At 44.3% G+C, this 25,356-nt stretch overlaps 1 protein-coding gene across 2 annotated transcripts in view; it reads left to right on the top strand.

Moving 5' to 3' along the window:
• Positions 1–25,356, top strand: part of LOC119177243 (nephrin-like) — a 710,418-nt gene that overhangs the window by 212,337 nt on the left and 472,725 nt on the right. For both annotated transcript variants that reach the window (XM_075878328.1, XM_075878329.1), the window contains exon 2: positions 24,778–24,843. In XM_075878328.1, coding sequence (XP_075734443.1) covers positions 24,778–24,843 — 66 coding nt within the window. The remainder of the gene's footprint in view (positions 1–24,777; positions 24,844–25,356) is intronic.

The following is a 25,356-nucleotide window of genomic DNA, read 5'->3' as shown; positions in this document are numbered from 1 at the left end:
GAATTTTCAGCGTCAGCCTTGATCACGTTCACACTATCGAGAAAAAATACAAGCGATGTCGTTTGCTGCACATGACACACAACACGTGCGTTAAAACAGCTCCTGGAACGATAATATTGTCACAAGCAACAGTGAAAACGGTGTTTGCTTTATGACAACGACACATCAGTTCCTATGAAAAATGAGTGCCTGTCTTTGTCAGAGGAGCACTGGGATTGAGTGAAAAAGAAAAATTATACTACTCACGTTTCTAGCAGAAAGCCATGACAACGAATCGTATCCGGCTTTTTCTGATAGAGAGTCACTTCAGTCTGAAATTTCGCCGACGCGGGCGAGTTTTTTCACTTTATGACTTTCCTCGAAACTAACTTGACATGTTCCAGATGTCATCTCCTTCACGTTGCTGTAATATACACCATTCAATGGTTTGACGGCTCTCCGGTTATAGCTCAGACTGTAGAGTGAGTGCTCCCGAAAAGCGTTTCACATGGGTTGGCATCCAGGAGGCGGACAAATTTTTCTTGAACTTCGAAGCTTTTTTTTCGTTAATGGGATTCCCGTGTAACATAGTTTTTATGTCATTCGCTTCCTTTGTAGCTCCTTGTTACAGGCGGTTGAAGGACCATTTGTGACTTTTGATCAGCCTTACTGCGGGATCTGTCCTTCGAGCTCGCGCACGAGAGCATTGCCACTCCGGTGAAGGTTTTTGCTTTAGCAGATGGCAGAGGGATCAAGATCCTCATGTCATCAGCACTCGCTACGTTATCTTTATCTGCCTACGTCTTTGAGCTTCCCTTGAATATTTATTTTGGGCTTTGGGTTCGGGCAATACGCTCTGATCTGAGAATAAGATGTTTTTGTTCATTAAAACAGAGCTTTTCCGCCACTTCTACGATATGGGACCAGTTCGACCACTTATTGGACTCGTGCTGAAATGAGTGCGATTTGACAAGAGTTATCGTGTGGAAAAAGCTGTTACGCGAGACGTTTCAGAACTATAGGCAAGCTGGCTAGAATGTCAAGCATTAGCACCGCCAGGAAAGCCTTAGGAGCACATGTTCGCGCGCAGTGGGGAATGGGGTGTCATATTATTTAAAGGGGGAGAAGTGTGTTAAATCAGCCTCATATCATTATTGTTCGGGCTGGTACCGTCGCTGTTTAATTTGCAGGATTTTAACGACACAAATTTTTGGCAGTAGTGGAGACTGGTAACTATTCACTCATTTTCCTGTTCAAGAATAGTCTGCTTCCCTCGTTTACCCACCGGGGACCAAACGCATCAGTAGTGAGAAGCAAGTCAACGCATATACGCTCATTTTCGAATCTATAACGGAGTATTTTGATTGTGACAGCAAATATATAAGAATACTCTCGGGCGCATCTCGCTGCCGTTAATCACTGTATATGTATGCGTATTTATATATGAGAAAATGCAAGAAAAAAAGTAATCCAGAAGAAAACTGCGGGACGCGCCATTGAACATCAAACCTTTTGCTTTTGAGTGCGTGATGTGAGCCGCTGAGCCATGAAGGAGCACCTCTTGCAACTTTGAAACAGCAAGCTATTTATATATACCACTTACTGCTGCCGCTTTCCATCTCGGGGGAACTATCGTGTTTTTAGCATTACCAGGGAGATGGCTCAATGAACGCGCGTCGCCAGTTCGTCACGACGTGGCGACGCACGCTGGTGCGTTCGTCTCTCACGTGTATATTACCCCGTGAAAAGGGGAAGGGGGATAAACGTTCACGCGTGCGTGTGCTTATCTCGCGGTGGGGAGAATAGTACGCAATGGGCTTTCACTGGAATGATTCTGTTGTAGTTACCGGCGCACAAAGTTTACTGCACTCGCCATACAATCTCAGCTTGGAAAAAGGATGCACTTTTCAGACAGAGCTAATTAACAACTGAGACACTTATTCGCATTCCTCTGTACATGTCAGTACGTTTCGTGCGCCATTTGTTCGTGAGCAACGCGGGGCACGTTTCGATCTGCTTGCGATTCTTCGCGTGACGTTCCAGTTTGATATGATATGTGGGGTTTAACGTCTAAAAACCACCATATGATTATGAGAGTCGCCGTAGTGTAGGGCTCCGAAAATTTCGATCACCTGGGGTTCATTAACCTGCACCCAAATCTAAGCACACGAGCCTACAACATTTCTGCCTCCATCAAAAATGCAGCCGCCGCAGGTGGGATTCAATCCCACGACCTGCGGGTCAGCAGCCGAGTACCTTAGCCGCTAGACCACCGTGGCGGGGCGACGTTGCAATTTGTTGATATCGCCTTGATTTCTTCTCTTTTGTGGCAAAGCTGTGACTTTTTTTTTTGTCTTTCAGACTTCTCCAACGGAAGAAGGTTTGAAGGCTGAAACTTCGCTCATGATAATGGGGAACATTGCGCACTCCTTGGATTAAGAGCAGCTCAACCGTGAGAGTTAGTCGTGCAACAAACACTGTTCACACAAAATGTTGAATTATTTGGGCAATTTTACTTTATCGCACGTCCCTTTGGGCGACGAAGCCTATGCTTCGTATTTACGAGTGGCTGCGATAGCTTCTCCAACTATGGGCTTGGTATTGTATATTGTGTTCGCGACAAAAACAAACAAACGAAAAACCAAATAGATTTTCAGAAAGAAATCGTGCGCAAAATAGGCTATAGAAACTGGAAAAGGGTAAACACCCCCTTGACTTGTGTGCTATTTTACCAACATTTGCAATTTATGTATAAAAAAGTACCTTTACACTAGTTCCTGTCTCAACGAAATCACTACCTAAAAATAGCCTATACATTACGGAAAATGATGGTGTTCATGTTCCTATACTTAGGATATATGCAAACATTAACACGTTAATTGCAGATTTTGTTATGTAGGTTAAAAATAAGTGATTGAGCCATTTTGAAGTAATGCCTGATAACAGTGTAATTATTACTGTTGTCCATGTCCAAAAAACAATATTGGCGTTAGAGTTAAGTTTCATAAGAATTGATTTGAAGAGATCTGTACAGTCGCAGAGTGCTGGAACCACTGCGTCATGAATACTGCGGATGAACACCTCGAAAGTTACAGTTCTATCCTGCTTTCTGTGGCGCAAACAGAGGTTAGGGTCTTATTTGTAGGATTAGATAGCACAGTTTTAAACGCAACGGGCGTTCAGCAACTACAGAGTGCGCAGTTTTATCAGCTACATGGTCTTAATGATGTGGCTGGGGTACTCAGCAGTGAGTCGGCCACGGGCGCATTCATTTGCAAATCCTTGCTTGGCAAGAGTGGCTCACAAGTACTTACGTTAGCTCAGCCTCGATGTCGGGAGCCTTATTTATATGGATTGTTCGTGAGGGCGGTGAAAAAGATGCAAGAATTACCGTGCACGTGCATAAAATTAGGCAGGCGCATTGAGTAAACCGTGGTCAAAACGAAAGCGAAGCCCCTCATATGTGACAAACCGTAATTATATGGCAGTTCGAGGAAGTAAAACTTTGGATCGTAATTTTTAACGTTCTTTGCTCTTTCAGACGAGAGTGAACGAAAAGGAGCCACTTTGGTGCCGGCGTTGCTCCGTTTTTTGTTGTAGCAATATTGTCGCCAGTTTTCTGCTTGCTGAGCACGGCGGTGGTTGCATTTCCACGGAGGCGAAATAGTAGAGACCCGTGTGCTGTGTGGTGTCAGTGCAAGGTAAAAAGCACCAGGTGGTCAAAATATGTCGAATTTTCCAGTACCGCGTGTCTCATAACGATGGCTCGGTCTTGGGACGTAGAACCCTAGATATTATTATTATTATTATTATTATTATTATTATTATTATTATTATTATTATTATTATTATTATTATTATTATTATTATTTGTCATCGCACAATACTGCTTCCAGATTGTGCGTATTACATCAAAAGTGGAGGTGTTGCTTAGGGTCAGCAGAGCAACGATGCTATTTCAATGATCAAGCCTGCCCCGCAGTTGTGGTTTAGTGGCTAATTTACTCAGCTACTGACCCGCAGGTTGCGGGATTAAATCCCGGTGGCTGCGTTTTTAATGGAGACGAAAATGTTGTAGGCCCGTGTGCTCCGCTTTGGGAGCACGTTAAAGAACCCCATGTGGTCAAAACTTCAGGAAACTTCCACTACGGCGTCTCTCAATTTCATATGGTGGTTTTGAGACGTTAAACTCCACATATCAAACAATCAATGATCAAGCTTTAAAATGGAGGAAGTGCCGAAGTATTTAAACAGCATACTAAGCTGCGGACAATCTGCAAGTTGCTCAGAAAACGCTAGCTACGCCTTTTCTTGTTTGCGATGCAATAGCCCCCACGTTTTTGTTCTTGATATCTTTAGTCACTATACAAAGTGCACATTCTCATTACACCTAAGAGCATGAGCAGACTTGCTCTCGAAAATAGTAAGTGTGTGATTTAATTGAAAGTGCAGTATTTTACGAGCTTGCCCTTTACGTCGCTATAGGAACTACGCTTGTTTAAGAACTACGCATAGGAATTCGTTTGCGTGAGCTAAAACAAATTGGGGACAGAAAAGCATAAAACAGCGGAATAGAAATCACTCTGGAGAACTCACGTCAACGCAACGCACCATCATAAATGGTACGTACTATTGCAATATACTTGATGGACACCATACTCACTTAAATGCTCAATATGCTGTGGTTTTCAGCAAAACAGATAGCTTTTGCAATAAGATGGCGGCTAACACGTCAGACACAGACATACACGCGCGCACACGCGCACATGCACGCACACACACGTACACAATTCATAGTGTTTCATAAAGAGCGTACAAATAAAACAAGGACGTCGAAAAAGACGTAAAATGCGAAACAAAAGAGAAAATATTGCGTAAAAATGCCAGTGCAATATGAATACAAGCATCAAGAGAAAATAACTCTAAAACAGCAGGGAAGCAAAGCGAGAGTAGGTAGCTCTTTTAAATGAAGTGGCACTGTACACGAACAGCTTCCGCACAAGCTGTGTTCGGATACGCTGCCGCGATGTTTGCGGGTCACCTGTTCAATAAGCTTACAGCTGCTAGGGCTCAAAAAGCGTGCCCCTGGTAGAGGCATCAAGAATCGGAAGTGGTAATAGCTATCGAGGATCGCAAGTATAAAGCTCCGGTCTAATTAGCTGGCCAACTTTGGAAGAAACGTTCAGACAAAATTTAAAAAACCCTGTTTGCTTGTTTACGAATATGTGCAAACTGCAAAGCTACTTTGAACAAAAACCGTTGTTGGTGCTCTGAGCCGAGGGAGACATCGGAGAACAAACGCTTCTGCTCGCAGCCATGCCTGTTGAAGCCTGCCTGCGTCTTTCAGAGTGGTGGATGTGGGTCAAAATCCCCACGCTTTCCTACGTTCATTTCTCTCCTGGAGCTCCAATCTGGTCACCGCTTGTATACGGCACCTCCACCACTCTGAAACACGCAGCCAGACTTCACCATGCAGGGCTATATGCTTATGTGTACTATAAAACGCACCTATACATATACTTTTGATAGTACATATATATATGCGATAAAGTGCACGGGGGCTGACCACCACCGTAGCTCAATGGTAGAGCATCGGACGCGTTATTCGAGGGTCGCAGGTTTGGATCCTATCGGTGGCGTGTTATCTTTTCCTCTACGTTTCCTTCTCCGCATTTGCATTACAATTACTTTTAAAAACATGCCACCTACTTTTCCTGGCATTATTGTCTGCTGTTAGTTTTAACTGATATAGTGTATCCCATAAGTGTAAACTTTCTTTCACACACACACACACACACACACACACATATATATATATATATATATATATATATATATATATATATATATATATATATATATATATATATATATTCAAAGCAGAAGTTATGTGGAAATATACAGCCATCAGGGCCATGCGGAGCCGTTTGGAGGAGTGGGCACTTGCAGTGCGTGAGTTTCGAAATTACTTCTTGGAGATGAATTTGGTGGAACATATATCGCTTTCTGGCGCCTTTAGCTTCGATCGAACATTATCAATGTGTCGTGGCCCACACATGGGGAGATCCGAAGGCATTTTTTGAGGAGAACAGCAGGCCGTTGGGAAGGAGCCCCAAGTGCCAAAGCTTTTCTTCGTGGGATAACAACAGCAATCAGAGCACGAAGACGGAGATGAAAGACCGATGAGGTGTGACAACCAAGGCTTGTCGGAAGAGCCAAATAAACTCAAGAACACAAAAAGTGCCACCATATCCACGAAGTGAATGATGATGAGTGGGCGAAGCTCAGGAGGTAAACCCGGCAAACCATGAATCTTCCATATATTTTGCCCACTCGATTTTATTACAATGCTTCCCCTAGCGTACGTCCCCGCACTAAATCGAATGATTGCCTTCCACCAATGACACGCACCATATGTGATATCATTCCCATTTTATAACATTTCGCATCTTTCATCATCAACTACTAGTACCACCGTCTAGTTTATAACATCTTGCATCTTCTGATCATCAGCAACAATTACCGCTATCTAGTGAACACAGCAAGAACTAAACGAGAGGTGGCTACATACAGCATAGAGTTTCCCAAAATTAACTAGAGGGCACTCTGGCGCTTCGATCGTTCAGCGATCATGGGAATGATGGGTAGTACACACATTTGCCTAGTCTTCGTACTTGCGGGCGGCGAATCATACTTGCGGCTTCGTTTATTGCTGGTTACGGTTTTGTTTAGAAAGAAAGAACGAATACTTTTGAACTTAGTGACTTGATTCGAAGTCGTAAGCCTAAAAGAATAAGGTTGTGAAGTGCAAACGGTGAAAATTTGCTAATTTATGTTTTCGTGAAAAAACAGCTCCAAGCCAAACGAACACACACAGAGCCAGAAGCAAGCCAGAAGTACAAAAATTAGACAATTGTGTGTACTACGCATCATTCCCGTGCTCGCTGAAGCGCCGTGTGTTGCAGCTCCCATAGACACTAGAACCAGAGTTCCCTCTAGTGTATATTAAGAAACTCTATGACATACAGGGGACGCACAGCCCACGCCTTGAGGAGCTTCGCGCCTGAAAAAAAAGGTTTGCTAAAGCCAAGGATGGTTGCATCGTTCCAATACGAAATCGCTTCCCACTGACTTGGACAACCATAGAATATGGTTTTAAACAAATATATTTTTTTAATTTTGTTAAAAATGTGCATCAGTGAGAAGTGCATTGAATAAGGTCTGGTGGGCATTGTGCACTTGTACAGTCCTGAGAAATAAATCCACAATTGTGTGTATTTGGCCGAGAACGTCGACACGGCAATAATGGTGATTAAAGGGGACAAGCAGGTTTGTATCAGAAATTACATGGTAGTTCATTTTTAGGGATGGCGTGCTTTCAGGAAGTAAGGAGCATAGCTGCGCTGCTGTGGCTTACTCATATAACGTGAAAAAATAGACGTATCCAGTGCCCTCATTTCAACGGGTGTCTGAAGATGTTGACGACGGCTGTTTAATATGGTGACAGTGCTCTCACATTCTACAAAACCAGGTGGCTCGTGAGCATCTCGAGTTTACGGATACTGCGCGAATAGAGGAGAAGATTGATGAAGTGTATATAACCCCGTTTCAAGTTCTTTACGCGAACCTCTCACTTTAAAGGTTTCGTAGAAGTCGTGCAGGGAAGCACTTTGGTGCAGTGCCTGATGAATCCCCCAGATGCGATCGGGCTGCACTACTCGGCATGACGGAATGATGAAAACAGGATAACGTGGTCGTTTCCTCGAGATCCCCCCTTTGAAAATGGAATAAAGGGAACCATGGGAGTGCCCGTACCGTAAACATTAGGTTGCTGTCAGCAAAGAATGACGTATATGAAAATGGTTGCAGTGAGTTCTAAAGAATTATATATGTTCGGAAAGTACTGAAACACGCAAAAACAAAATGTGGAATGCAGCGAGAATGTAAAATTTAAAGTGCGCTGGTAAAATTTCTTGTGCATTTCGTCCTTGTACACAAGGAGAAAGCAATCACCATGCGCGAAAACTTTTGGTGAGATGGTCATAGTTTTTACAGTCGACACGCTTAGGCCCATGAACATGGCATCGGGGACCCAGCAAGGGCAATAGACATCCACAAGGCCATTTAGGTTCGGAAATTGAAGCGATGTAATATCTGACAGCTTACTGTGGCAATAAATGAACAACATGAGGGAAGGCGCCAACTTCGTTGCAGAAAAATATATCACGATGTCTTGTTTGTGAAGCAAGCAGAACGAGGATCTTTGAGATATCTTTCAGGAAGCATTCGCTCCAGCGTGAGAATAACCTTTGTCATTACAACCCACGCATCTCTGTATGTAGTTCTAATGAATCATTTTCTGAAGCCATTTACATTGTCGCTCCGAAGGCCGCGCGGATCCTGTGACTGTGATAAAGAGAGTGAAGTCGTAGAGAGGTGAACTCTTTAAGCGCTCGGAATGCTTTAAGATTCTTTTACATTCTATCAACTGCCGCTTTCAAATGCAACAGCGGAATAATGGTGCTTGTATACAATACAAGTATACTGCATACACTACACAATAATGGAAACTATACCAGTTTGAATAAACAATAATCATTATCGCCCAAGCCCGCCCTACAGACGGTTAGCCAGCAAAGCTGAAACTTGCTACCATAAGTGGTTGCAGATGTTTTAGCCGAAGCTAAAGTGCCGCTCTAGAAACTCCCACCGAAAGCGGGCTTCAGCCCCGGCACACGCGTTTCCAGCAATCATACGTAGACGCTGCCCTGCCTCAACGCCATGGCATGTCATTGCTGCTTGCATTCAACTCGGAAGGCTGCCGCATCTTCCGTGCACAGTTGCTGCTTGCCTTTTGCCACCGGCCCTAGTCTTGTGCCCATGAAGGAATCCGAGAAAGAATTGATGTTTTGGCCAACATAAATCCTCTCACGGATTAGCAGTCGGTGCCGCTTTTAAAAAGGTGCCTGCTGTTCGGGAGTTTGTATGATCCGTGTCCTCCCGAGATGACAGTGCTAAGATGAAACTGCTGCACGCAGTCTTAGCAGCATGACTGCGAAGGAATGAATAATTTTGCTTACGGCGCAGCTAATAGCACGTGTGCTTGAATACAACTGACACATTGGCGTCACTATCGAAACTCGTGGCGAACAGCTTTCTGTTTCGCCTAGTCATAAACAGTTTCTGCTGTAAAAATAAGAAAAGAAAATATTTTCTCTGACGTTGGCCGATGTTCTTGCGAACACACACACACACACACACACACACACACACACACACACACACACACACACACACACACACACACACACACACACCGGCCAATAGAACTTACCACTCCGTATCTTCTAAAAGTACTGTCTAAGTCACTTGTCATTTTTGCTGCACAATTTGCTTGAGCAGAAAGCTTTGGCTAGTTTTCTAAGCACTTGTGTGCAGAACATACGTAATGAGTGCCGGTGAGTCCAGTTGTCTCAGCGAAAGTTTCAGAAACTGGCTGATATCAGTTTATAAAGTAATACACCGCAATCCCAGCATTGTTCTCGGTCAACAAAACTTTCCTGCCATTGCTATATTTCTACTTTTTTTCAAATATTTTGCTTTTGTTTTCTGGGTGCTGGTATTCAATGTGGTGAAATCATTTTGGCGCGACTGGCTCTAAAGAAGCCAGACTGGCTTTTGCTCATGAACCCCACAATATATTTATGAAGTTCATTACTCCTCGTCACTCTGTATAGTATCCACCATTTCCACCTAAAATGATCATTACAGGAAAATGAGACATCGACAGCACCATTTCCGCCATAGCGTCCCGCTTCCCGCGGCGGTAACACGCAACTGCTAAGCAGTTAATTATTGCCATCTGTGACAGGCAACATGACTCTGAGGGAAGAATTTATAAAAAAGGCATTCCTAAACAGGTGTCATTCACATGAAGGCAATCACGGAGAAGGAGTGAGACGTGAGTGATAGTGATATCAACTTCATATAGTAATGACGCCAGCCAAAGAAATCTGAAAAGCTGCTTAGGAAAGAATAGGGCTCGGATGTGTTTAGAAAGTTGTGTTTCGCCAGTCTGATACCGCACTACTGCATGTTTGTTAAAAATTGGATGAGTCGTTTTTATTTCTCGCTTTGTTCATCGCTGCTGTATACATCATCTAGCTCGACGCACTTAATTAGTTACTATGCTGGCGGATCGAATCTCGCTGAAGTCGTCTTTCATCTTGAACGAAGGAGCACTGTGTTTGCTGCACGTTGCTCACCGATATCCCAACAAAAATGACTACACACCGAAGCAGGATTTCAAATCTCTGTGGCGTCTCATATAGGCTATACAAAGGAGAAACATCGGCAATGGGAAATATTGTGAAAGTCATTGTTGCAGTCCTTTGTTTCCAGCGCACCCCGTTTTTTTGGAGGAACAACAAATATTGACTATTTGGACGTTTGCAATTACGCATGATGTGTAAGCTGATTCATCGAATGCGTTTAGATAAAAAATACAAAGGAAGTGAAAGCGATGCGCATTTTTCCGATATACCCGCCCCCTTCAGCACCAATACCACGTGGAAACTGTCGTATGCTAAAAAGCCTAATAAAATGTTTTTATTTAAATTGTTCTCTAGGGCTTAAATACCTTGATGAATGATGTCAGAATTACTTTTACGCTGTCAGGGGCACCTCAGCAACGATTTGAACAAACCAGTACCGGCAGGGCGACTTACGACTGCGATCAGTATGACATTTTTCTTGAAATATTTCTTTTTTCTGACGTTAGTTTAACTTACGATGGCTTCTGTACATGTTTTGTGTAACGGTTGTTTATTTTGCCTATTCGATTCACTCCTACAATAATTTTAGGTTCATTAGAATGCCATCAAGGCATGTAGTTGATAAAAATATGAAGATATCAATAAAATATGAACCTAAAATGTGCAATATTTATTTGCGGCCAAAGTAATATTGCGAGCCACTTTGTTGAAGATAATCGTACATGTTGTAGGCAGAGAGATCACTTTAGATTTGATGCTCGCCCTCCAGATTATTTATATGTTATAGGTGCAACGGGCATCAACGAAATGGGTAATTCTATCATCAACATGTGTATTGCTATACCAAGGAAACGATGAATTAGCTTAGTTCTCCGAATCTGCTAACTTCTCTAGCTTATTTATGTGGGTTGTTGAAAAGAATGTCAACATTTCACACAGGAGGATAAGTTCGACCAAAAACTTACAGGCAGGCCTAATGACAGGTGTTTTTGCATAATAAATTGAGGCATGATTATTACATGTAGAAGGGCTAGGACTCTTCGTTTAATTATCATTCCTCTTACCATACTCGGCCAAATGACTAACGTAAATGCAAACCAACATTAAGTTCTAGGAGAATAGGTGCCAGACAGCACGATGTGATATGAAACGTATGAGATGTATCGGAGAGCCTCACAATTATTTGGACAAAGTGGCCTGTTTTATTTGTGCCTAAATTTACGAACAGAAAGATTTTACATTTCAAATGCAGCGACTGTGGTTACCAATGCATTTGCAACCTCGAACAGTGACGGTGAAGCATCACAGCCGCTCTGCTGCTGCCCGGTGAGCCCTTTCAGTTATTCAAACGGGTACACTAATTAATGTTTCCTATGTCAATCCGCAAAAATGGGACTAGTGAAAACGCAAAATATTACATGAGGCTCACTCACTCACTCACTCACATGGCTGAATCGCCGGCCGCCTGTCTTTGAGAGGGAAATGCCATTTTCAAGCAAATAAGTACCTTACTAAAATACTAAAATAGAATATAAATAGAACTGGTATATCTGTTTAAAGGTATTGATTTTGAACGACACACCTGGTTGAAACAACAGAGCGTCCACACCATATCTTAGCGCCAAGACACTGAATGGAAAAGAACAAGGCCCACCTATTATTCTGTGTCCTTTACGTCAGCAATGTACAACACTTAGAAACTAAAAAAAGAGCATTAACTTACCAAACGAGCTTATATTCATGCGAAAATAAATGAATGTGTGATCAAAAACTTATACAACAGAAAGTTATACTATAATTGTCGATTTAAGCAGCGAAATAATTGAAATTTAAAGTATAACTTGTTACTGGCTGCGGTAAGTTGGCATGTTCATATTGAAAAAATGTAGACAGTGGTGTTTGTACACAGTTTAAGTTGGAATACTTTTTTAACACGCTTTTTCTCCGAAATATCTGGTTCGAAAGTTTATTTGTCTTTCGCATGATTACGCATGCAAGGGGGTGAGGGTCTCCACAAAGCTCCTCACTAAAGTGGCGCATCTGTTGCGTGTAGTGTATAGTGTGTGAAGAGGGTGGACGTGTAGGCATAAGCAATAAGAGTTTGCCTTGTCCTCTCGGCCATCGAAATAAAAAAAAAAACTTAAGAACCCTTGTAACCAGTATCGCAACACACAGCTGCAGAGCCTCTAACGATAGTGGCAGATAACATTCCGAGATAATGGTGCTAGTGGAGGATCTGGATGCAAGTGCGTGTGCGTAATAATGACTTGAGAAGCGTGCGTGGTCGTTGCCTGGACTACGCGAATAGCTTGACTTCTGAAGCCTGAGTACTGTAACTTTTATTGAAATCAAAAGCAGCAACTACATTAACATTAACTGAAAAATTTTTATTTTGCTAACGTATACTTCCTGCTGCTACATAAGCTTATTTTGGTCATGCACTAATCTCACCGATACTCTTCACTTCTCAAGAGCCAATGCCCCAAAAAGTGTTTAAAATGGCTGCCTTCGGCAGCAACGCAAAACATGAACGGCTCTCGTGTCGACTCGACGACTCCGCGTACTACTTCTGCAGGAATGCACGCACAGGTAGATGTTATTGTGTCCTCTTTGTCATTAACATGACTGGGCTCTGTTACGCAAACTCGATCTTTACCGTAGCCCCAAAAGAAAAAGTCGAGTGGAGAAAGGTCAGGATATCTTGGTGGCCAAAACATCGCTCCTACGCACCCAATCTACTGTTGTAGAAAACGCATTTCCAACCAGTTCTTCGCCTTGGTAGAAAAGTGTGGTGATGCTCCATCGTGCTTAAACCATACTTGGCGTAGGTCATTCAGGGAAAGAATTCAGACAGGGTCATTAATGACTACACCTAATATTTCTTTTGTGCACATCTTTATGTTCAAGTAGTCCTCAAAAAAATTGAGGTCCGATAATCCTGTCCCCAAGTATGCCACACCAAACATTCACACTCCAGCGAACTTGATGTTTGTGCGGTCTCGGGCAATGTGGGTTTTATACTGCCCAATAATGGCCGTTGTGAAAATTGACACTTCCATTTTGACAAAACCGAGCTTCATCAGTTCGAATTAGTTTGTGTAAAAAGTTATTTTCTTGATCACTTTTGATGAGGCCCCGATCGAAGAAGTCAGCTCGCCTTTTCAAGTCCCCTCATTTAGGTCCTGAAGAAGGTAAACATGATATGGATGGTACTTTTGCTTTAATAGCACATTTGTGACTGTTCCGACGCCGCGACTACACTGATCGACCATCTGTCGGATGCTGACCTCTGGCATCGAGGCTACGCACGCGACAACGTTGATTTCGAAGTCTTCATTGACGCTTCTCTTCATGGTTCATTTCGCAAGGTGGCCCCAGCCTGTTGTGCAAAAGCGTCGAAAAAGGTTTAGGGAAAGTGGGCCTTGTTGGGGGGGGGGGGGTGGCGAGACGCGTAAATTTTCATAGCTAACGAAGCGTTGCCATTTCTATCAGCCCGTGTGCCGTAATTTGGTTGCACGTTAAAGAACCCCAAGTGGTCAAAATTTTTGGAGCCCTCCACTATGGCGTCTCTCATAATCATATGGTGATTTTGGGACGTTAAACCTCACGTATCAGTATATTAATCCATCAGTCAATCAATCAATAATATCAGCCATTGCAACCAGCACGTCTACTTTTACTTTGGTAGAATAGCTAACGCCAGAAGCTAGCTCAGAAGCTAGCTCAATGCAGAGACGCTGTGCTACCCGAGGCACCCTAGTAAAGGGTGGTCAAGCTAACGCGTTCACAAGATGCCTCCGTGTCATCTAGTCACGAAAAAACGTCATGGAAATTGGTCTCCTGTTATCACGTTCATCAGAATCTGCACAAGGCTTGTAGCGACGCGGCCGCTACCACGGGGTGCAAACCGCATCGCTACATTTTTATGACGGTGGGGGGCGCGCTGGCAGCCGCGTCGCTACAAATTGCTCGCCCCCCCCCTCCCTTGGAGAGTGAGCTGGTGCGACTAACAATTATCAGTTGAAGTGTCATTCCAGTGAATGCGGCGCAGAGGTGGTGACGGGAGGAACAATGGCGAGGAGGGGCCCTCGTGTCCGGCAAGGAAAGGCACGGCGAGGCAATTAAAATCGGGTGCTTCACTGAATGCTGGTTTGAGCCGCTCGAGCGCCATTGTATCGCGTGCCTCCCCCCACTGAACACGAGGACCCCTCCTCGCCAGTGTTCCTCCCGTCACCACCTCTGCGCCTCGTTCACTTGGATGACACTTTAACTGAGAATCGTTCGTCTCACCAGCTTCTTCTCTGAGGGGGGAGTTATCTGTAGCGACGCGGCCGCCACCGCGCACCCTGTGGTCATAAAAAACCTGCCGAGAAGCATTCTAAGCAACGTACTGCTCTCCTCTCTGTTTCTCCTTCGTCTTTTTCACTCTTGCTACTTCCGGTGCACTGCGTGCACCTGCTCTATTTTCGACTCTCTGGTTGTCAGAATAAAGTAGACGTCACTGTAAAGACGTGTTCGTCTCGTACAACCTGGCTCTACAGGCTCAATGCGCACCGCACTGTCACTCTTTGATTTCGCTGGCCGAGAGGGCACGGGTGATTGTTATCTTGTAGGCCTACGCTTCCACCCTTTTCACACACTAAACACCACTCGTTAAAGATGCTCTACTTTAGCGAGGAGCTTTGTGGAGACCCTCACCACCTTGCGTGCGTAATGCTGCGAAAGAAAATTGAACTTTGGAGCCGGATATCTCAGAGCATTGGCGTGGTAGAAAAAAGTCTTCCAACTGAAGCTTTGTACAACCAACACTGCCTACTTTTTTTTTCAATTTAAACATGCCAACTTACTGCAGCCAGTAAAAACGTGATGCTTTAAATTTTAGTTATTTGGCTGCTGACATCGACAATTATCATCTAAGTTTCTGTCCCCCAGGGCGCCTAACTTATTTGCACAAGAGGTTTTCACGTGCCTTCGAGCACCTAATTTTTAAAAAATTATAAATCCTAACTTTGAACACCCGGTATATTTTAATGAAGAAAGACAAACAAGAGACGGCGCCTTTGCTGTAGGCCATCTGTTTTTATTGTGGCATTTTCTTTCTCCTCTGCTTCGAGCTAGCTGAGCTCGCGCCTGTGCTTGAGCACCGCTACTGCTTTGTCACACTCGGCCACGCTGCGACATTAAAAGGCCAGTCGCGAAATCACTCTGAAGGGCGGCATTGACTTTTGCGCTCCAGTCTCTCTTGGCTGCGCAGCAAGTTTGTTTGAGTAGGTGCCAGCGATATCTCTGGTATGCGTTCGTGATTGTGCCTGTATGGTCTCTCTTCGGCATACCATGGCATCGTGTCGAGATGTCGAGATGTCGAGAAGTATCAGGTAGGCGGCACTGGCGACATCTTTTCAGCCATATGTTTTAGGCATGTTTCGGCTTCGCTGGTCTGTTTGATGATCTTTCTGGCAGTCGACATTGACTTTGCCATAGTGGCTGCCGGTCTGGGCTACGCAAGTATCTGGACATGCCGATGGTGATTCAAAATGGCGCTCCAGTAGTCGGAAGAGTCTCCGCAGCTTTGAAGAAGAGTGTTCACTTATCGTCGATGCAGAACCACGACATGAGCAAGTCGTAATGTACGGCGATGCTGAAACAGGGGCGTGTAACCAGCGTGATTTACACCGAGCTAAGGACACATGTAAAAGCTGCAATACTTGTGGTCCTGTCTGAAAGAGGGCAGTGGGATGCATGAAAATGGCATAACCTAATTGGCGGTATAGACGCGTTGGTCGAATTAGATTCCTCAATTGCAAGTACCACCCGGTAAACATCAACACATCCGGGTGGTGACAGCTCTCGAGTCTGCGGTAGATGTGCCTGTGTGCCTGAGACCACATTGAATGGCTGTGGTGCACTTGTCCAATTCCTTGACTTGGAGCGCGTACGCACTGATCTATTTAAACACTGCATGTCCTCAAGTGCTGGTGAACATGGAGACCACATTGCCAATATCTGGGGCGTGTGGGTGGTATTTTTGTCTAGTTGGGCGGGATTCGCGGAAACCGAAAAGTGTGGCATGGAGTCCTGCTCGCGGCCGCTATTGGTGTCGAGCACGTCTGCTTCCACGTCCACAATTATGTCTGCGCAGGGGCTTCAGTGAACAGATGAACAATCATAGCACTTTCCCTCACCAACTATAGTTCTCTGAAAGTAGTCTTCTTGGCGAAGGGTAAAGCTACACCGCCGGGACAACTGCACAGTTTGACGCCAGCTTCAAAGCAGCCGGGAAAGCATTTTGTCGAAGGGCTCGAGGGCTCCGATTGCCCATCGAGAGGGTGTACCAGCGCAGCTCAATGTCCGAAAAAGGAAACGTTGGTGCAGGGTACAGCTTTCACGTCGCAATTGTGTTTCTCACGATCTCTGTCTTCGTTGGAGGGTGTGATGATGGAAGCCCAAGCTACGCTATTGAGGCTCTGCGCGTAGCAGTTCTCCTGGGTGGTAGAGACTTGTTCGCTGGCAAAGGGGTTTTAAGAATTGAAAAGTGGGTGAAAGAGGCTAGTTATCTTACCACAACTATTCGACCACGATTGCTGGCGGACGCTTTCGTAGGCATGACATGCCTTGGCAGCATCGCGAAGGTGGTCAATGACCACCAGCTATTTCCAATGCACTGACCAGCCATGGTGTATGCCTAGTGAATTGTTGATTGAAACTCACTCGAAGACGTTGTCCTGAAAGCCGTGGAATACCGGCAAGGTCCAAACAGTCGATGGGAGTACAGGGGCAGGCAAGCAACCGAAGTTGGACGATGCCAACAGGTCGAGCTGCTGCAATAGTTGCTTGGGTACAGGCAAGTGCTCCGCGTTGGTATAAAGTGAGGCTTTCGACGAGCCGTAGGCGGTGTTTGCGAACATACTTCTTCTTCAAAACATACTTTCTTCAAAAAGAGCTCAGTTTTATGCGCAGCATGGTCAAAAAAAAGTAAATAACTGGTGTCGGACGTCACTTTGGTGGCGTATGAGTACTACGATTGCTACCGAGCGTATGCATTCTAGCAAGATATCATTGATGGAACTAGCATTCAACTTACATGAAGTTAAACTCTTTTCAAATCACTTTTGCACTACCCTTATGTCAGAACGGCTGTGATGGATACACAAGTTAGCACTCGTTCCTTGTGTCTTAGCCTCGCTACTGTCTATATTTATACACGATGCCCCGGCTATCTTTAGCTACAGTTTAATATTATACAGACGCACGCAATCACAGCGCGACCAAATGCATGTTGCATACTGTTGTCTGGAGTGAATCAGACTATTTCTGTGTTCAAATCAGTTGTTTAATTAGAGCCTTGAAACTAAACAACCTCTGAAGGAACAAAGATGGGTCAAAAATTGCAATGAGAAAGTTCTAGATCAATTTGCAAAACATCTGTATAGACAGTTTTCAACTTCATATTTGTTACATCAGTGTTCTTGTGCTGACTACAAACACCCGCGAAATACCAAAAAGTTACAGCTTTGCCGCAAAGGTGAAGCGATAAACGCGATAGCAACAAACAAATTGGAAGGTCACGCACAAAATGGCAAGCAGATCGAAATGCTCACCACACTTTTCATGCACAAATAACGCACAAAACGTACTCGCAGACACAGGTAAACGCGAATAAACGTCTCATTTGCTACTTTACTGTGTCTGGAAAGCGCACCCTTTTCGCATTGATATGTGGGGTTTAACGTCCCAAAACCATTATATGATTATGTGAGACGCCGTAGTGGAGGGCTCGGGAAATTTCGACCACATGGGGTTCTTTAATATGCACCCAAATCTGAGCACACGGGCCTACCACATTTCCGCCTCCATCGGAAATGCAGCCGCTGCAGCCGGGATTTGACACCGCGACCTGCGGGTCAGCAGCCGAGTACCTTAGCCACTAGACCACCACGGCGGGGCGACGCACCCTTTTCGCAAACGCAGACTGTGCAACAATTGCAGTGACCTTTGTGTGCCACGTAACTACACCAGAATCGTTACAATGAAAGCCCAAGGCCAGCCAAGGTGTAGGATTCTGCCCACGACAAAAGAAGAATGCGCAAGTGAGCTTCGCCTCCTCCTCTCGGCAGCGCGCGTGGGAGATGAGAGCGTGCACCCCCGCGTCCTGACGATGTGGCGACGCGTGCTCATTGCTCCATCTTGCTAGCAACACTGAAAACACTCCCTCCCTCCCCATACGAGATGCCGTCAGCAGCGGTATGTGGTAGATATAAATAACTTGCCGCTTGAACATAGAAGGAGGTGCTCCTCTATGGCTCCGTGGTTAACGCCTGGAATTCACGATTCAGAAGTCCGACGTTAGGTTTCGCGCACCGCAGTCTTTTTCTGGCTTATTTTTCTTTCTTGCGCTTATATATACATAGATACGTATATATATATATACGGTGAATGACGGTGATGCCAATTTTACGTAAACGCCGACGCTGGCTGCCGAATCTAGCTGAGAGTGTCCCTTTATTTGCTATCGCAATAAAAGAATACTAGGTGACAAAACCACTGGCACCTACACGCACCGTAAGTCTGGTACTTCCTAAAGGTCCACGTACGAACGATACGCTTTCTTCGCACCGTTTCTCGACAGCAATCACAGCGGTTCTCGCTTTTGTGGCCAATCGCGAAACGTCTTCATCGCAAAGTGACCACCATCGTTGCAGCCCTGTCCAAACAGCAGAATCAGACTATTGTTGTGGTCGCTCGTACGCGGAGCATTAGGGATCACTAGAATCAGCATGCGCACTGGCAGGAGGTTTGTGACATGGTATTTTTGCATTCCGCGGGCATTTGCAGTTAGTAGGAAAACACTAAAATTTAACAGATCTAAAGCTAGAAACTGTTTAATAGGACGCTTTGCAAACAAATGAACCACTTTCTCATTGGAATGAACGACCCAATTTATGTGACTTTAAAAGATTCTTATTAAAAGTTACACAATTAGGCAAATATTCAGAACAAAAAGAATAGCCTGACTCACTCCAGGCAACAGTCAACCACATGCATTTCATAGCGTCGTCATTGCGTGTGTCGGCATACCTTTAAACTCTGGCTAAAGATTAGAGACAACCAGCATGTATACAGAGAGAAAGAGAGAGAAATGAAGAGTTAATGAGGTGTAAAACGATTACCTGTTCTAAATGTTCGCTCAATTGTACTATATATATTTATATATATATACATATGGACGTGGCACTAAGTAGTTAAAGGCTTGAACTTCTTGAAAAAGCTCTTTCCCCCACCCCGAACCGCCAGAGCCAGGAGGCGCCACTAACGGATTGTTGTGGTCGGGAACAATGCGTTAGTGAAAGGAAGGATACACAGACCGTAGACATATTAAAGGTGAAAAGGAGAAAAGGGAGTGAGATGGAGGCAGAAGGGGAAGGAAGAGTGAAAGGGGGCACCCGGGGGAGTCTACCTTATATTATACTTTTTTTCTTTTTTCTTCTTTCTTTTTTATCCTTTTTTTCTTCACTTTCTTTCGTTTTTCCCTCTTTCTTGCTCTACCCTTCTGATTTAGGATTGTATAAAGCTGAGAACCAACAAACTGTACCCTCAATCTTGATGAAGGGCAGACTCTAGGCCGAAACATCGAAATAAACCACGTTGTGGCCGCTCACGTAGGATCTACTTGACTACATGCAACGCTACGGCCACTCAACCTCAACCACCATGCCTGCCCCTATATATATATATATATATATATATATATATATATATATATATATATATATATATATATATATATATATATATATATATATATATATATATATATATATATGTGTGTGTGTGTGTGTGTGTGTGTGTGTGTATATTTATATAACCTGCTCACGGCTGGTTATTTTTTCATCCACTTTTCTTTCTTATTTTACATTCCATTGGTTCTAATAACTTCCCCTGTACATTCTTTGGCATTACTGTCTGTTAGATCTCATTTCTATTGTGTGAAAACACAAAAAAACGAGCCCTTAGGTATACACTTCTTTCCCTTCTATATATATATATATATATATATATTTACGACGCATTAACAAGGTGATTCTAGGAGAAGCCGACAAAGAGGAAGGGCGCGTGCATTAGAATAAACGCATGGCATCTGGATCACGACGTGTCTCCATTTTGTAGCGTCACACAAGTCGACAGGGTCTACCTCATCAACATGCCATGGCTAAGTCAAAGCCTCCGCTCAACATACAGAAGTGTTCAAGGGAACACCAGAAGACGTCCCTATCGACAAGTGGCTTCTTCTTTTCGACATGAAGGCAGCCGAGGCTTCATGGACTCACCGCGATCGGGTCAGTCACTTCAGCGAATACATTGAAGGGGAAGCGTTCAAGTGGTACCTGACAGAGATTTTCGGCAACGGCGAGACAACTTGGGACGATATCAAGCGCGACATGCAAGCCCGCTTTGCTAAGACTGACGGAGATGCCTTCCGTCTCTTCATTCACTACCGACTGAAAGGAGGGCAGACTATCAAGGACTACTACGACGAGAAAAAGCGACTAGGTTCCTTGGCTGACCTGAAAGAGTGCCACATCATTTCTGGACTGACTGATGGTGTTCGTCCTCATGTGGAATTGGCGCTCGCCGGACTGTCTTTCAACTCGTCATTAGAGTGGCTCACCACTGCTCAAAGGGTCGAGACATCTTTAAAACGGGTGAGAAGAGTTTTCTTAACTCGCAACGCTAGTATCGCATCAAGAGCTCCACGTCTCTTCAGCAGACCGCAGCAGCCAACAATAACCCCTCAACCGCGTGCCCCGCAAAACGAATGTAGATACTGCTCAGCTGCATGTTTCCCACGACGGTTTCACTGGCACAACGAATGTCCGCGCCGCGGCAATGTGTCCGCTATTGATACTGAACGGGGAAACGAGAAGGGCGACCCAGAGTTTCATTAATACACTTCAGTGCTCTCATCAACAAAAATCCAGTAAATTCAATTCTCGATACAGGAACAACAATTACTTGTATCAGCGAGGATGTGTACAAACAGCTAAAGCTTCAGTTGATGAGAGACTCCAGCATCATGGTCCAGCAAGTTGCATCAAGCATTCGAACTTTGGGTCACGTAAACATTCAGTTACAAATAGGGAACGTCATAAAAAAAGTTCATGCACATGTGCTGCGAGGTATGAGAACGCAATTAATTCTTGGCCTAGACAGCGCATCGTACTTCAATCTTTCTGTAAATCTGGAAAGCAAGTCAGGGACACAAGCACGTGAGAATATGAACCTTCCGCATCACAATGAAAAGAAAACCATTCAAGCCCCGCTGATGCGAACCCTGACTTCAGAAAAGTTATCACAGCATGAGTCTGCAGCGCTCGACTCTCTTTTAAGCAAGTATGACGAGATATTCTCAAAATCTCAGACAGATATTGGGTGCATCACTACTGAGAAACATAGGATCGCACTTACCATTGCTGTCCGTATTCGTCGTGTACCATACTGATGTTCACAGACAGATAAAGTGGAGATCAACAAACAAGTTGATGCTCTCGTCAAGCAAGGTGTCGTGAGGCCTTCAATATCGCCCTACGCCGCACCTTTCATTTTAGCAGAAAAGAAAGGTGAAGGACGCACTTGTCTATGTATTGACTACCGGAAACTCAATGCCTTAACGGTACCCGGCTTTCAACCAATTCCACGTATAGATGATATTCTTGACCACGTGGGAAAGGCGGAGTTTTTCACTACGTTGGACGTAACATCGGGATACTGGCATGTACAAATGCATCCTGACGATGTTCAGAAAACTGCATTTGTCACGCCTGATGGTCATTTTGAGTGGTTGGTAGTGCCGTTTGGGTTGAAGAACACTCTAGCTACATTTGAAAGAGCCATGAAATCAATAATAGCGAGACATCAGCTCACCATTGTTAGTAAATACTTTGACGACGTGGTCGTATACTCAGAGACATTTAGTGATCATATACGACACCTTGAGGCGCTATTGAAAGCTCTCAAAACCGAGAACGTAAAACTCAAACGAAAAAAGTGCCAATTTGCACGCTGCAGCATTGAATACCTGGACCACAAAGTTTCACAAGGAACAGTGACACCTAAGCAAAGTAATGTGGCTGCCATACTCAAATTTCCGACACCAAAACGAGAAAAAGATCTCCAGCATTTTCTGGGCACTGTAAACACTTACCGCCAGTACATCCCCCACTTCAGCGATATCGCTCTTCCACTCACACAACTACTCCACAAAGGCAGCAAGTGGGTGTGGACAGAAACATGCGAGCAAGCCTTTCGTGAACTGAAGAAGCGGATAACTGAAGAACCGGTGCTTCGCATATACGACCCTTCGAGACCATGTACTGTGTACTGTGACGCATCTGGCGAAGGCATCGGTGCAGAGCTGAAACAACCTGATGACAAAGGCAAAGAACATCCTGTTGCTTACTATTCCCGCAAACTACTTAAGCACGAGGTGAATTATGCTATTACAGAAAGAGAATGTCTTGCCAATGTAGATACCATTGATAAATGACATTGCTACCTTCATGGAAAGTCATTCACTGTTGTAACAGATCACTCTGCACTCCAGTGGCTGAAGAATGTTAAAAACCCTCAAGCTCGTCTCTTCCGGTGGTCTTTGAAACTGCCAATGTATGATGTGAACATCAAACATCGAAAGGGCGCAAGTAATGTCGAAGCAGATGCGCTCTCCAGAGCCCCAATAGTTAATTTTCTATCACACGACGACCTTCAGCGATGCAACAATGAGCGTCCAAAAGGAACGCATTCATTGAAAAATAACATCGTCATCGTCAAAAGAAAAGGACTACGGAAAATATACGTGCCCCATGAACTACGCCCAACCATTCTGAAGAATGCATATGAACAGTTTGGGCATGTCGGAGTGAATAAGACGCTATCACTCCTGTCTCCGCAATATCATTGGCCGCATATGGTAACCGATGTTTCCACTTACATTCGGCATTGTGATACAAGCCAGAGATGCAAGAAGACGAAAACAAAAAAGTTTGGGACGCTTGAATTACTGCCTCCAGCTGAAGAGCCCTTCGACCTCTTTGCAATAGACACCATTGGAGGATTTTCTGGATATGACTCGTCAAAAAGGTTTATACACTTGGTTATTAATCATGCGACTCGCTACCTATGGGCGTTTCCTCATAAAATTGAGAACAGCGACGCCTACATTTCATGCTTAAAAACAATTTTTTCTTCTGGAAAACCACGGAAGCTCCTTTCAGATCGTGGAACAGGATTTACTGCAGGAAAGTTCAAGCAGTTTTTAAAACATAATCGTATACACCAACTATTCACTTCATCTCATCATTCTCAATGCAACGGCATGAACGAGTGGACAAACCAGACTATCGCAACGAGACTTAAATGTAAGATCAATGACGAACCACAAAAAGTCTTGGACTAAGCTGCTTCCGGAGGTAATTGACGAATACAACAAAACACCCCACGAAGTGACCGGCTACGCACCTTCCTTCCTGATGTATGGAATTCCATCTTATCCTACTGTACTGGAACAACGAGAAGAAACTGCCGAAGAAGCGCGAAAAACTGCAGTTACCAATTCTATCGCCTACCACAATAAGATCGAAGTCATTTATGATAGAAAATTTTTTTCGATTAAGTTCCAAGTTGATTGATATGTGGGGTTTAACGTCCCAAAACCCCTATATGATTATGAGAGACGCCGTAGTGGAGGGCTCCGGAAATTTAGACCACCTGGGGTTCTTTAACGTGCACCGAAATCTGAGCACACGGGCCTACAACATTTCCGCCTCCATCGGAAATGCAGCCGCCGCAGCCGGGACTCGAACCCGCGCCCTGTGGGTCAGCAGCCGAGTACCTTAGCCACTAGACCACCGCGGCGGGGCTTAAGTTCCAAGTTGGTGACTTTGTCCTTTACGAGACACCATGGCATCCCAACAACGGCAAACTGAGTTCCGTCATGGAAGGACCCTACAAGATTCTACGCAAGGTCTCAAGAGTGAACTATGAGATCAACCGCTCCGTGCTACTCTTAGGTAGAAACTCTGACATTGTGCATGTTAGCTAACTGCGGCGTTATTTTGTACCTTCTGAACTGAGACTTTCTCGAGGGGAGGGGGTGCGTGGAACACCCCTATATATATATATATATATATATATATATATATATATATATATGCAGGGCGTCCAAGATAATACGCAGCATAACTTTGAAATGGAGGAACGGCGTTACACGACACAAATCGATCATGTACATTGTTTCCTGTATAGTGTCGCAATCGCTACTAACGTTTTCGCAAATGCGAACTGAATATTTAGTAAATAATGTATTTGTAACTCAAAACAGTACTAGCCAATCTTTGAAACATCATATATACATATATATACATGCTTTTCGAAACTTTTTGTGTGTAGTGTTCAAAAGCATCCCTGCTAATATATAAAACATCTATAGTAGAGTGCACCATTTAAAAGTATGTGCATTTCTTTCTCAAAGGCGGATGCGCACAGACCTGCACCAAAAGGCACGCGCTCCAAGATGACGTCACCAGCCGGACAGCTGGTGAGTGCGCCTTCAAATAAATATATAACCGAGTGCATGAGTGACACTATCGCTTTAGTCCTGGAGGTGATCGGTAGCCGAGCTTCAGTAATCTGGGCAGGCCCTCTCTGATCTTATTCAGTTCTATCCATCTGTAGTTCGATTTTGCTTATTGACACATTTCTAGCACTTTCATGTACCGCATTGTAATACGAGAAAGTTAAAAAAAAGACTAGATGGCACTATAGTGGCCAAAAAAAAAAAAACGTGATGCCCGCGAGAAAAATAGAGAACAGAAACCTTCACCGTGCGCGCGAAGCAACGAAAGGGCAACAAACTCGAATGTTGCATATGGTGTTGCTCGCACCCAACTCTTTTCAGTGCAATCTTTCTACAAAATGCAGCTGTAAGAGAATACGGCCGCTCAGGGGAGAGAGGTGGTTTTCGTGCAGTCTGTCGTCTCAATGATATATAAACGCTGAGAGCATAGCACCTGATTGATAGGCGGGGTTTAACGTCCCAAAACCACCATGT

The sequence above is a fragment of the Rhipicephalus microplus genome, chromosome X (assembly GCF_043290135.1).
Source record: "Rhipicephalus microplus isolate Deutch F79 chromosome X, USDA_Rmic, whole genome shotgun sequence".
Classification (NCBI taxonomy): Eukaryota; Metazoa; Arthropoda; class Arachnida; order Ixodida; family Ixodidae; genus Rhipicephalus; species Rhipicephalus microplus.
This window is presented reverse-complemented; position numbering and strand designations above follow the sequence as displayed.